Here is a 13,628-nt window from a genome sequence, read left to right as displayed (position 1 = left end):
GGTGATTCCTGACATTTCCCTTATAAAACTCAAACAATGTGCAGTCGTGCATTTTGTGTGATAACACTATTCTTTCACATGACTTAGCCCAAGTTCAGTGCTTCCTTAATATTTCTGTGATAAAGGATCCATTCTGATGATATTTACAAAGCAAGACAAATTTTCTCCCAAAGTATCCTATCTCTTTTTTATCTCCAAAAGAGAAACCTGTTTGTAATTCTTCAGTGACATTTCTCCATTTTGAAAATAATTAAAAATCAACCAGGTAGTCCATTAGCCTTAGCATGGAATCCAAAAAGATTCTGTTTCTCCAGCCTCATCTCTCACCACTTGTTTTGAGCTGTAATCATGCTTAAATATTTGCACTCCTTAGCACACATCCTGTTCTTTTACACTTTCTCGTTTCTGTTCATATTTTGACTCCTATCCCTCAAGATTCATTCCATCAGCCTCCCAGACGATTTCCTATCTGCATTCCCACAATAACTTTTCACTGATCACTAGTATAGTCTTATTGTATTTTAATAATTTTTTGCCTGTGTATCTCCCCCACTAACTATGAGCTTCTTGAGGCCGAGGACTGTACTTCATATATTGTTTAACTGTAGCTGAATAAAATGATCATGTCTAAATATTAACAATAATTTCTTATTGTCATCAAATATCTATTGTTCAAACTTCTTGAATTGTTTCATAATATTTTTTTTAGCTTATTTGTTTAACTAGGAGTCAAAGGATGCCCATATGTTGCAATTGGTTGATGTGTCTCTTGAGTCCCTTTTTGTCTATAAGTACCTCTCTTTTCTCTTTAATCTTTGAATGTTTCTGTTGAGGAGCCTAGTGTTTATCTTCATTAATTCTACATTACTTTTCTCAGGCTTGTCTCTGGTCAATAATAATGGCTGAATTTTCTTTTTTATTCACCTGACAGTCAATATAAGTTCTTTAGGCCGCCTGCTGTGTAGCAGACCCACGGTCCTGAGCTCTTCTGCTGTGATGGTTTTAGTAATGGCTTAAGCTAATGGCTTTTAGTTGGTTTTTCTTTCACAGATTCATCGTCTTTGCTAAATGATAGTTTGGCTAAAGGTTATTTTCCTTAAGAATTTTTAGATTTTGTTCCCGTATCTCATGGCACACACTGTTGCTGCTTAGAAGTGTGTCTCTGCTCTGCAGTGGTCATTTCCCCACCCAGGGTTGCTACCTTCTGTGGCCTCCAGCAGTTTCCCGCCAGGTTCAGGGCTTCCCACTGGGGCTTCCCGTGTGCTTTCTGGTCCACCAAAAGTCCTTACTCTGGTTTTGTTTGTTTGTTTTATAAATCCCAATGTATTTATTAATTTCTTTAAAAATATAATTTAAAAATAATATATAATGATGTTAAAAGAGAAGATTTCAGTATGTGCTCAAATTATTTTTGTGTATTTGTTGGATGGGCCCATATCATTTCTTTATTTGAATTTTTGCTCATTTCTTTTGATTCAAAAATAATGGAGTGCATGGCGTATTGGGCGTCTCCCTTTTCCACCTCCAAGGCACCCACCAGCTTTCTCCACCTGCTCTGGTGCCATGTCTGTGCTGCTCACCCGTGTGGGCAGCATTAAGGGCTCCGAGTCTCGTGTAATGGATAATTACATTGTTCCTTGTTGTTATAATATCTATGCAGAAATATATATGTATATAGAACGCAGAAATATTGCTTTGTGCCTAACAACACACCACATATGTTTTATGTCGCTAAATACGCCATGCCATTTCGTTTCATGTCACTAAATACACCATGGGAGTTGTATCAATGCACCAGTTTGCTTAATCAATCTCATTGTTAGATATGAATTTGCTTTGCTATATCCTCTTAATAATTTTTTTCTAATCTTGACTCCTCTCATAGTATAATCTCTGACCCCAGTATTTCCGTGAGCTTCATATTCTCATCTGCAAAATGATGATGATGATAATAATACTTCCCTCACTGAGTGATTAAATCTGTACAGTCATGTGCTGCTTAGTGATGGGATATGTTCTGAGAAGTGAGTCGTTATGTGATTCTGCCATCATGTGAACATCACAGAGGGCACTTACGCAAACCTAGATGGCATAGCCTACTACACGCCTAGGCTATATGCTAGAGCCTAATGCCCCTAGGGTTCAGCCGCGGACAGCATGTTACCGTGCGAAGCACCATGAGATTAAATCAAGCACAAGAGAAAATGATGCAATCAGTAGACACTGTCAACACAAGACGTATGGGGCTGCTGCTGGCATAACAGGGCATACTCTTCTATAGCGAACTTTTTTATAAGCAGAAAGAGTACACTCTAAAATAAGGATAGAAAGCATAGTATAGTAAGTACATAAACCAGAAACAGTTGTATCTTATCATGACCAAGATCATACGCTGTACATAATTGCATGTACTAGACTTTCATATGCCTGGCAGAGCAGGTTTATTTACACCGGCATCACCGTGAACACATGAGTAAGGTAGTGCAGGGTGATGTTATGACAGCCAGGATGTCACTAGGGAATAGGAATTTTTAGCGCCATCATAATTTATGGCACCACCATGGCATCATAATTTATGCCATCATGGTTTATGGAGTCCAGCTGTTGACCAACATGTCATTATGTGGTCCATGACTATATAATGATAGCTATTATTATTATGATTATTATATATTACAATTATTGCTATTGTTAAATAGAACATTTAACAATACTGCTGAGGAATGGGGCTTTAGATGACTAATTTTCTCCATTTTGCTTATTATAATATAATTTGTAATATTTAGATATTTTGTGTAATAAGGAAAATGAACTTGGAGGGTTTTTTTTGTTTTTTTTTAATATGTCTTTATTGATTTCAGAGAGAGGAAGGGAGAGAGAGAGAGAGATAGAAACATCAATGATGAGGGAGAGTCATTGATCGGCTGCCTCCTGCACCCCCCAACTGGGGATCGAGCCCACAACCCAGCATGTGCCCTGACTGGGAATTGAACATTGGTCTCCTGGATCATAGGTCGATGCTCAACTGCTGAGCCACACCGGTTAGGCGGTTGGAGCTTTTTTAAAGACAAGTTATTCATTTAAAGATAGAAAGGTTAAAATAAGCTTTAGCTCCCCTGTGCTACAAATGGTTTTAATATGGATCAACAAAAGTCAGTCATCCAAGCTAAACTCATGGAGTTTTATTTCACCAAACCATGCTTGTCCTGAGTTCTTTTTACCACTTGTCAATATTTTACATTCTCTGTGCAATCAGGAAATGGTTCCAGAGACATTTATCAATCCTTTCCCTTAAATAAATAAACACGAGCCCCCCTCAGATTGCTCTGTATTTATTCCTGATGCGCATGTTTCTGGTGCAGAGTGTCTGGGTGTTAGCAATTCCCAGGCACTCCTTAGAAACGCCAGAAAGGGGCTCTTGCCTTTGTTATGGGGGTGATGTCATGTTATCAGTCCCTTCCCCCCATCTTCGTGTATCATCTTCTGATGACCTTTTCGGAGTTTCATTTGGTGTCTTCATTCTAGTGAACTTATACCTGGGATCCGAGGAGGTCTGAGATGGGCATGTGTGCTGCTGTTTCACCGGACAAGGATATAATCAGGGACATGCGTCTTTAAAGTAGATTATCCTATTTGTAAAAGGGAATCATGGGCATGTATAAACAGAACTCAGCCTTTACTCTTTGGATTCCAAAATATAATTGTTTTCTCTATGAATGATCTCATGCCAAATGACCGAGCCATTGAAAAAAAAGTGTGTGTGTGTGTTGAGAGAGAAACTGAGATTACATTTTAGTCATTTGCTTTAAGAAAGAGAAATTGAGTAGCTTTATGTTTCAGTATTTGTCAGCCAAACAGCTTTGAACATATATCATCTACTAAAAGAAAGGTTGTGGATTTGACCTAAGTGTTAATGAAAAAATAAGGCCCAATTCTCAAGATATTTTTTCTTTTATTTAAAATGTCAACTATCACAACACATTGTACAATGAAATGAAGACCTTAGAATCACATTGAAAGTTTTTAAAACATCTCTATATAGTCACAAAACATAAAACATGCTGCAGGGATACAAATATAGTTTGATACCAAATCTCAGTACATTTTCACCATGAAAACAAATGGAGAAGCGCAGGCCTGTCTGAGTTTCCTTTCCTTCAGCAGGAGCTGACGTGATTGCCCCAAGAAACAAAAATGATGTCTTTTTTCAGAGACTGCTGTCGGCAGGTTTTTACAATTTCATTGAACACTGTGCTTTATTGAGAAATTACCACTGATTTCTATTTCTGAGGGAGTCATCATATTATAATTATAACACACTTTTACAGCACATATTGGCACAATATGAAAAATAAACACTTTTTGAGTTTTCAACTCAAAACAATGATTGTTATTAAATAAATAATTAATTATTCCTCGTAGTGCATTTCTCTTTTTTTTTTTTTTTTTACCTTTTATTGGCCATTGACACAAATGAAGCTCGGTAAAGAACACATTAGGCAGTTTATTTACGTCTTCTTTCGTAATTCTGCATTGCACTCCTTTCGTAAGCCACTGAGAACAGAGAAGAGAAGGGGTTCTTTAGGAGGATTCTCACTGAGGGAATTAAACTTCAAGGCAGACATAATGACTTTTTCAAACTCATAATGACTATATCCCTCCATTGAAATATTTCCAAGAGTTTTATTGGTACATCTTCCAATCTTGCCTCAGTCCCTGTCCTGATTGGAAGTGGCCTAACCACAGAATTCTTGGTAACTTTGGTCATCAGTCATTTACTTGGTATCCCAAAAGCATATTTTCACAATATATTGCAATGTTGATCTCAGCAGTGTCCTCACACAGTGGCACTGCTGGTGATTTATAGAAAGGACAGTGCCTAAATTAATCAGGAATAGTCCTAGGGTGAAGGCAAAATGTGGAACTTCTATTCTAGGACAGAGTCAACAAACTATAGGCCATGGGCCAACCCAGCCTACCACCTTTTCTTGTAAATGGCATTTTACTGGAACATGGTCCTGCCCATTCATTCATATATTGTCTATGGCTACTTTAGCATTAAAGTGGCAGATCTGGGTAGCTGTTACAGAGATGGCATGGCTCACAAAGCCCAAAATATTTACTTGTGGCTCTTCAGAGAAAAAGTTAGCTAATTCCTGTTATTGGGGTAGCTTATGGTGTGAGGCTCTCTTCCTGTCTTGTGGATGCCACCCAGTGTCCTCACGGTCTGTAGGTGGGGCAACTGTGCCATCAAATACAACACAGTTTAACTTACCTCCTAGCACCCTAATGTCCTGTGAAAGGTAAATCACTGCTCCGAAAAGTACTTAATATATACCTAGCAAGTAATTTAAGTACATTGACTATCTGGACTAAAAAAAAGGCCAACATTAAACATTCTATTACATTGCATTATATTATATACAATTTCAAAGGGGTCTATAACCACAAAACAGTAAGGATCCGACTGATGTGATCAAAATACTTAAGTATACTTTTCATCATTTTAACACTTAGATTTTATGCACTTAAATTTATACACTTAGATTTACATCATCGTGAACTACTATGCTTTTAAAAGTTCAGTATGCCCTGTTTAAAATATTAAATTTAAATAGAAATAGCAGAAAGAACTGTGACAGTTCTGTAAGAACCATGGGTGCTCCTGCAAACACTTTTCCCGGTGAAACAGGCTTGTGGAGAGAGACGGCAGGCCCAGCTTCCAGTGGCATCGCTTCCCCTTCAACACCAGGCAGAGGAGCCCCAGCCTCCAACTGTCCCATAAGTGAGGCAACAGAAATGGATTGTTTTATGTCAATCACGTCTGAGCCCCAAACGGGGCAGTTCTGAAGGAAGGAAAGGGTTCATTCTCACCCTGGTTTCTTCACATTAACTAACAGGTTCGCTGCCTGACCAGCTGCAGGGAACCCGAGTCTGTTCCTCAGGGAGGGAGGTGAATGCTGATGTGAAGGAACCGAAGACAGATGAGCGGTTCAGCTGGAACATCTGTCCTCTTAACTCGAAGCAGAGTTTCTTACTGGGTCCCTGGACCCTCTGAAGCCCTATGTAAACTTGTGTGTGTCTGAGGTGAGGAGGGTTTCTCTGGGAAGGGGGTTTCAAGATTTTTCTAGATTGTCAGAGGGGTTTGTGACCTCAAAAGCCTAAGAATTAGACGGCCATAGAAGCTGGTAATAACTTTGCCTCAACCGAGTATATGAAAAGATCTCTGGTTGAGTGTGGATTACATTTTTGCCAATTTTTTCCTTTTATATTTCTTAACTAAAATGGAGGAACAAAGATTTAGTCATAAATTCTGATTCATTACAGTGATTCTATTATTTATAATACATGATTACTTTTAGTATATTTAATAGCATTTAATCTGTTCTAAATTATACAGTATCTATATTATTTGTAAAGTTAAGCATGTTCTGAAACTTGTATCAATCCTGGAAATGGAGCATTGAAAACTAATATGATTGTCAAGAAAATCTCAGCTCTATAAGGGCTAGTGCACACTTCTAATACAAATGAAGCTTGTGTGCTTTAAATTTACTTTCCAGTTCCAAAAGCCAGGAGATAATGCATATTAATACAATAATTTTAAATTTTTTATTTGGCAGACTGGTAATGTCTTTAAAATTTAAACTTGAGCAGCCCCAAATTACTGATGAAGAAATACAAACATAGAAGTCTAAATTTGGAAGGTAGAGAAACCAATATAAATACTAGCAGACATCATTTTTGCATGACTTTCTAGATAATTAAGCATTAAGCCAGCACATCCTAGTTACAGATTTTCTAGAAATTTGAAACATTCTAGATGGATAAGACAGCTACTACTTTCTAATTAATTATATGATTAGTATTTTAATTCCATTTTTATTCCATGTAAGATGAAGAGAATTTGAACAGTTTTCCCAAGGAACCTGAACTAGGGACGCCAAAGTCTGAATGTGCTTAGCAACAAATAAGTCTCTATGAAAATGACATAGGGGTTAATTAACCTTGAAAATACTGTGATGAATGAGTTTTCAGATATAAGCACGTGGCATTTGCGTGGAAAATAGAGACAAATGAGAAGAAAGGAAACATACAGCTTTTATAGGAAGTGAAAGAGTTGTCCAGAATGAAAATGGGTTTTGAGGAGAATTGTGGCATCCCTCCTCCCTAAGGGTATTGTAGCTGGGAGAGATCATGTATATCTCTAGGATGATCTGATTGAATTCCTTTTCGAAGGCACTGGCATGGACTATATGACTCTTGGGATAAAACTCATCAGGATGTTTTAGAGTTTGCGTTTCTATAACTTCATGAAGAGCAAGTAATTTGTATAAATGAATTTATTTTGGTTTGCTTATTTATTTTTGTCTTGGAAAACTACCAGATGTAGTCTCATAAGACTTTCAAATTACCTTGGTAACAAGTGAAAATTGATCTTATTTCCTATATCCCCCACAGCCTTAGTTCAGTAAGGTTAAATGTGGTTTATCTGACAGATATCAGGGGAGGAATATTAGACTAGCCCAAAGATTCAGGCTAGGTAATAATTAAATGGGGCAGATACTGCTAAGGCTGGTGGTTTGAGAGAGATCGATATTGTAGTGATACTAGCTTAGTGAGTTATAAGTCCATTTGTGGATTTATTTATTGCAGTTAGATATATTTCACCATAAATACTTATTTGAAGTTCACTATTCCCTTTTAATACTTTGAAAACTATGTCTTAGAAAGAAAATAATGCAAGTAGATTTAAGATACTGTCTCTTTTTCAGTCATGATTTTATACATACCAGAATTTAAAGCTCTTTTGCCCATAAGTCCAACAAAGGAATCTGTTTTATGTCCTGGAAAAATACATTTAGGGGTATTTTAATATGTATATCTTTGAGGAAATAAACTGCTATAACTAATACCAGAAAAAAAAAAAAAAGCAAGCTTCTAAATATATGCTCATATAATAAATATATATCTATTTCAAGTTTTGGTGAGTCAGAAGAAATGAGGATGTCTTAAAAATGACACTAAAACAATACAATGAAAGCACTTCTCTCAATTCTGTATCTAAATATTAGCAAGTACCCTTTTTCATATTATATTTTAGCTGTTTAGATATATAAAGTTTTAAATATTGTTGCTATTGAAGCTAGCTTTGATTTTCAGGAAGTCAATTTCATTTCTGTGTGACAGTGAGATACCCAAGCCTATTTCCTCTCTTTACTGAATATGTTGTATTTCTCAGGAACTGAACCTTAGTTAGGTCAGACCCCTACACCTGATAACTATAAACTTCTAAAAGGTCACTATTTCTATTTTATTGGATTTTAAATAACACTCCTTTTGGAAAGTATGTCAGTTTTGGCATTAATAGAGTGCATTTAATTCCATTACATAGAATTTTGCTGTATATAATTTCCTTGAAAGTCAACTCCTTAGAAAGTTAATATGAATGGTTTATTTAGTTTCAAAGATGGAGCCTCTGGGAAAGATTACTTTAACTCTAATGAGAGAATGTCTCTTGGTTTATTAGTTGAGAATAGGGCTGCTCTCTTAATGTGGCCTACTCTGCCACCCCGTGAACCAGAATCCAAGCCAGGGTAACTACGTGCATAGTACAATTAAGACGGACCCCTGGGACTGCCTGTCAATTCTGGTTCCATTAATTGGGAAACTGGGATCTAATGACCGTCAAGTGTCACAATTTTGCCATCTTCACTATTCTAAGAAATGTTTCACTGTGCTTTGTTAGATTGAGGTTTCCCATTCAGTTATGGAATAAAAAAACAGCATTTCTATCTTTAGTTTGGATTATCTACTCAGACATTCACTGGAGCGTCTTGGCTGCTGCATTACCCTAACAAGTGATATCATGAGGGCATCCAGCGTACTCAAATGAGTTAGAAGATACCTATAAATATTTGGTTTTTGTTGTGTTTTTGGTTTGCAGTAGAAGTCATGGTTGTGGGGTGGTGGGGGCTAATATGTGATGGATTTTTACCACTAGGGTTGAAATTCTTAGCTAAACTAACAATTTATAGGAGTTAGAGTTGTTGTTTTTTAGCAGCTTAAAACAACAAATATTTATTATCTCACAGTTTCTGTGGGTCAGAAATTCAGCAGCAGTTTAGCTGGGACCCAGTTAAAGGATTTTTAATAAAATGTATCATTTTGGAAAGTACGATATGTCTAAACCACAGAGCTTTAAACAGTCATGTTCTGGATGTAAATATCATATGAGTCTCTTCCATTCTTATATTGTCTTAATTAAACATTAAGCCTGAAGTTATAACAGAAAATTAGATCAGGTATTATATAAAGTGGAATTCGATCTTTTAACATTTGTATTTGATCAATGTCAAAATAATTTTGAACTTACTTTTATGAGAAATCTGGCCATGTCCTAGAAGAAACATAAAAGAGCAAACAATAAATTTGTTTTAAAGATGCCACATTGTATAAAATAAATTGATTTTTAAAATATATAACATTTCTCATTCATATACTATCCTGAGGAATATAGCAGAACCATACATGCTAATCAAATTATTGATAATAAAAACAAAGTGTTAACAGCAAAAAAAAAAAAAAAAAAAAAATTTAAGTGCTTCCTGTGGGTTACAGATTTAAACCCAGGGCTGTGAGACTCCTGAGGCCTTTAATAACTGTTAAGCAACACCACCTCTGCTTTCCTCTAAGAAGCACATATTCAAGGAGGGCCGCCCATTGGATGCTCAGGAGAGAAAGAGACGCAGGTCCATCTCTTTATTAAACAGTCATAATCAAGAACCTGTGTTTCAGCCCATAAAAGACTTTTTTTACTTTTCTACATGTGCATTCACACTAGTAAAATGAAGATTTATAGAAATGTTTACCATAAAGAGCCTTTAACAGGGCCGCTTGTTTTTCAACTGAGGAATCTGACAAGAAGCAATTGACGTTAACTATTTACAGGGTCCACTGACGGTGTGATGCATTCAAAGAAACTGAGTATTTCTACCAGGAGACGGGGCAGCTCCGTCTGTTCCGACCTCAGTGGCTTATAATCAGCTTCCCCGTGCGCTGGGAACATTCCCAGCGCTACCCCCGGAGGCCCCGCGCCGCCTTCTGCTCTGTCAGTTGGGATCTTTAGTCAGGGGAGCTAAGGCTGGTGCCTGGCCTGGGTGGTTGGGGTCTCACGCCGCGAGGCGTGCCAACTGGCGCCCCCTCCCCCCGCGGGCACGTGCGCGTGGTAGTGAGGTGCGGGATAGCGCCGCGCCAGGACATTTACCACCCCTTTTAGGCTGTAAATCTCTACTCAAAGAGCCAGAGAAACTGGGTGCTCTGAGAGTAAGCGAGCAGACCGGGCGGATAACCCGCAGAGACAGAGGGATGGCTGCCCATCTCACCAGCGTTCCGTTTGCCCATTAAGCCGAAGAACTGCTGGGGCTTCGGTCTCCGGGCGATTCTCTGCAGAAGGTGCTCAAAGGGCTCGGGCAGCTCCTCCTGGGGACAGAGGTACGGACACACCCGGTGTAGCGATCAGCGCGAGGCTCCCGGGAACCCGAGCCATTGCCCTGGTGCGCTCCAGCCCTGGGCCAACCTCGGCTGCGCGCCGCGGGACCCCGCCCGCCCCGGCTGGGAAGAGGGGGCCGGGCCCCCCCTTGCCGGGGCTGAGCGGAGTCCACGGCGGGGCGCTCGCTGCCTCCGCCCCTCCCCGCGGAGCTCGCGTCCAGCGCCGCCGCCTCCCCCAAGCCCCCGCGCGTTCGCAGGAGGCGAAGAGTGTCCTGGCCCCGCGCGCTTTCCGCTCTGCGCTCCCCGCCCGGGTCCCACCTGCCTGCTGCCACCTGACTTAGCCTCAGCTCTGGCGCGGGATTTGGAGACGCCTCACCACCCTAAATGCACACAGGTGTGTGTCGGGGCGGGGAAGGGTGACAACGCTTGACAAGCGCCCTGCATCGCTCCACTTTCCATGTCCCCGCGGGGCGCGCTCCCTGGCACCTACAGCTCGCGAGCCGCGTAAAGGAAAGCTTGCGGGTACATTCTCAGGTCCGTGAAATAAATGTGACGGCAGGAAGTTAGCTTCCCACCCCCCTCGGTCCCTCTAGGCCCCCAGCAGCTCGCTCCTTGCCCCCTCCCCCGTTTCTGCCGGCGTCCAGTGCCCTCGTCTGCCCCTGGCCAACGTTTCCAAACGCAAGGCCCTCGCAGCTGGACTGGAGTCCCCGAAATCCCCATCACCTGGGGATGAGACCTCGTGAGCTTCCCAGCCTTGTGAGGACCGGGGCTCATCACCGAGGGCATTATTGCTCCAGTGAGTCCCCGAGACCCGACCGCGCAGTCTTCGGGAGGAAAGGTGGACCGTGGGCACAAAATCTCGCCCGGGACCCAGGGCTGGCCGGCGTCCTGTACACCCCGCGCTCCCCTCCACCGCCCCTGGTCGCGGGCGCGGGGGAAAGTGGCAGCTCCTGAGCCCCGGAAGACCCGCGAGGGCCAGCTTGGGGCCGGGACGCACCTTGATCTGGTCGCTGTCGGACCAGTCGGACCAGTAATTGAGATCATCGTTGGCTCCGATTTCTTCTGCAAACAGTTGAGTGGAGACGAGAAAAACGACTGCCAAGGCCACGAGGATTTTCATGCTGGATTTCTGGGGAGAGCGGGGAGAAGAGATCGCGGAGAGAAAAACTGCATACATTGGGGGGGTGACTCCCTAAGAGTTGCGGCAGCACTGTGGATCCCACGACGGAACTAAGGGCTGAACGAACCAATATAAAAAGCCTGAGGGCTAAAGTCCCACCTGCACCCTTTAGGAAAGAGAATCACGCCCCAAAGCTTCTCAAATTCCCTGCTCCCTGCTCCCATCTCCACCAGCCCCTAACCCACCAAGCAATCCACAGCTCCACGCCCAGAGGCTCTGCAGGTGGAAGACAAAGAGTGACACTGGCGATGGGGTTACCTGCCCCCCCCCCCCCCGCCGCTGTCCCTCGCCCCAGGGGGCCCATCCTGCGGGCGCAGGAACCGCCGCCAGCCGCCACCCGGGCGCTGTGCGCGGCGCGGACAGCGCGCCGGCGGGGCGCGGAAAACCCGCTGGAGGGGCGCGGAAAGCCCGCTGCGGCGCGCGGGCACTTACTGCGGCGGACGGCCCGCGGGTTCCCTCCGGCTGGTCTGAGCGCACGCGGCGCGCCCCGCACTCCGGTGGCCGCGACGGTGCAGGAGGTCGCGGCGCGCTTTCCGCCGGCCGGGTGCCGCGCGCTATTTATCTGCGGCTCCACGCGCGCGGAGGCCCACGTGACGCGCTCCCCACGCGACTTCCTTGCTCAATATTTAATTAGCCGCCTCCTCTCCGAGGGCTTGCGTCTGATGGAGAGTTTCCGAGACGGTAACCCGTCGGTGCCCATCATCTCCGCGTCCAATGCGGTTCCAAATGACGCAGTTGGAGGGAAGCCGAGCGCGCGCCGTCCAATCCCCAGGGGCCGCTCGCCCCCCTCCCGCGGACCTGACGCCCCCTCCTCTCCCCTGCTTCCGATCAGGGGTTCCCGACACCTGACGTTACTCATCAACGCTGAGCACCGTGACTCATCTCGGGGACCTCGGCGGCAACTTTTCCGTCTCCCAAGGCGTCAGGATAAGTTGCACTTTTTGAGGATGGCCTAATAACTTCCGGCGGGAAGCTGTCGTCGGGCATGGTACTCAGACAGGAGAACTTCAGATGGCGGTTGGGTGTGTGTGTGTGTATGTGGGGGGGTATTGTTTTATTTCTGTTTCCACCTGCAGAGTGCCCTGAGCATTTCTGAGATGCTGCAGGCTCCTGTGAGCAGCGCGCCCCGCTCCCACAGCAGCAAGAACACCCGCAGGTCTTCACAGCACAAAAGGATTGTTAGCCCCATAATATTTCAGACGATGGAAGCAAATTTATTTTACTCATTGGAGAAAGGAACACTTAAACCTGGCATTGCACGTAGGACTTTTATGTCGGGGCCATTCTAGGATATCTTTTGTTCCAAGATAACCAAGTCCTCCTTCTTGACACATCCAGGAGCCGGGGTTGGAGGGGGACATGGCCAGGCCTCTCTCCTACCCTTTCTTGCTAAGACTAAGAAACCAGCCAGACGGTGTGAGATATTTTTACTGGGTATCACTAAAGGATTCTACAGATCACGCGTAGATTTCTTCTGTATATGAAAATAAGTGAAGATGCTAATTGGGTGTCATTAACAATATGAAACTATTAGCCTAGTAACGTCTGAACAGAAATCACAGCTTGCCTTGCAGACACATTTCTTGCGTCTCTAAGTGAATTAAGTGACGTTGTTTCTTGTGTGGAGTTGTTTTCTCCTCTTTAGTAAGTATTATTTTTTTTTTCCCAATTAATTCTGATGTTTTTAGTATAATGCATAAAAGAAATGATTTTAGCCAGTTATATAAGCCAGTAAATTTTCCCTCTAATACTTGTTCTTTCTTAAGAAACCCTGCATTTTGAAATCCCCGGGTCTCTATCTCATTTTTCAGGCCTAGTTTCACAACCAGAAGCATTCTAATTTTTGTTCTTATAACTTTTAAATGGAAAATTATAAATATACAAAAGTAGAGAGAAGTATTCACTTGAAACAGTTAGCAAGTTTCACCTACAAACTCTTCATATTTCCCCTCCACTC

At 42.5% G+C, this 13,628-nt stretch overlaps 1 protein-coding gene across 4 annotated transcripts; it reads right to left on the bottom strand.

Moving 5' to 3' along the window:
• Positions 1-3,964: 3,964 nt before the first annotated feature.
• TAC1 (tachykinin precursor 1) lies at positions 3,965-11,678 on the bottom strand. 4 transcript variants are annotated; one of them, XM_016218788.2, is made up of 6 exons: positions 11,489-11,620; positions 10,386-10,482; positions 9,873-9,917; positions 9,377-9,400; positions 7,794-7,847; positions 3,965-4,554 (listed from the first exon to the last, which is right to left on the bottom strand). In XM_016218788.2, exons 1-6 carry the CDS (start codon positions 11,609-11,611, stop codon positions 4,505-4,507), a joined length of 393 nt encoding a protein of 130 aa, XP_016074274.2. In that variant the 5' UTR covers positions 11,612-11,620; the 3' UTR covers positions 3,965-4,504. The 4 variants fall into 4 exon arrangements, with proteins under 4 accessions (XP_016074274.2, XP_016074276.2, XP_016074275.2 ...); XM_016218790.2 differs by lacking the exon at positions 7,794-7,847 and having other exon boundaries at positions 11,489-11,678; XM_016218789.2 differs by lacking the exon at positions 9,873-9,917 and having other exon boundaries at positions 11,489-11,678.
• Between the last annotated feature and the right edge of the window lie 1,950 nt (positions 11,679-13,628).

Source organism: Miniopterus natalensis, chromosome 10, assembly GCF_054644295.1.
Source record: "Miniopterus natalensis isolate mMinNat1 chromosome 10, mMinNat1.hap1, whole genome shotgun sequence".
NCBI classification, from domain to species: Eukaryota; Metazoa; Chordata; class Mammalia; order Chiroptera; family Miniopteridae; genus Miniopterus; species Miniopterus natalensis.
The sequence above is the reverse complement of the archived record's forward strand: the minus strand, read 5'-3'. Positions and strand labels throughout refer to the sequence as shown.

Bases quoted from the DNA above. Each gene is read 5' to 3' on its own strand.
- TAC1 (XM_016218789.2), bottom strand. From the start codon at position 11,668: ATGTATGCAGTTTTTCTCTCCGCGATCTCTTCTCCCCGCTCTCCCCAG. The intron at 7,848-9,376 runs GTAAGTTCAAAA...GTATTTTTCCAG, and splicing joins TGGCCAGATTTCTCATAAAA to GACATAAAACAGATTCCTTT. The intron at 4,555-7,793 runs GTATGTATAAAA...CTCTGTTCTCAG, and splicing joins CAAAAGAGCTTTAAATTCTG to TGGCTTACGAAAGGAGTGCA.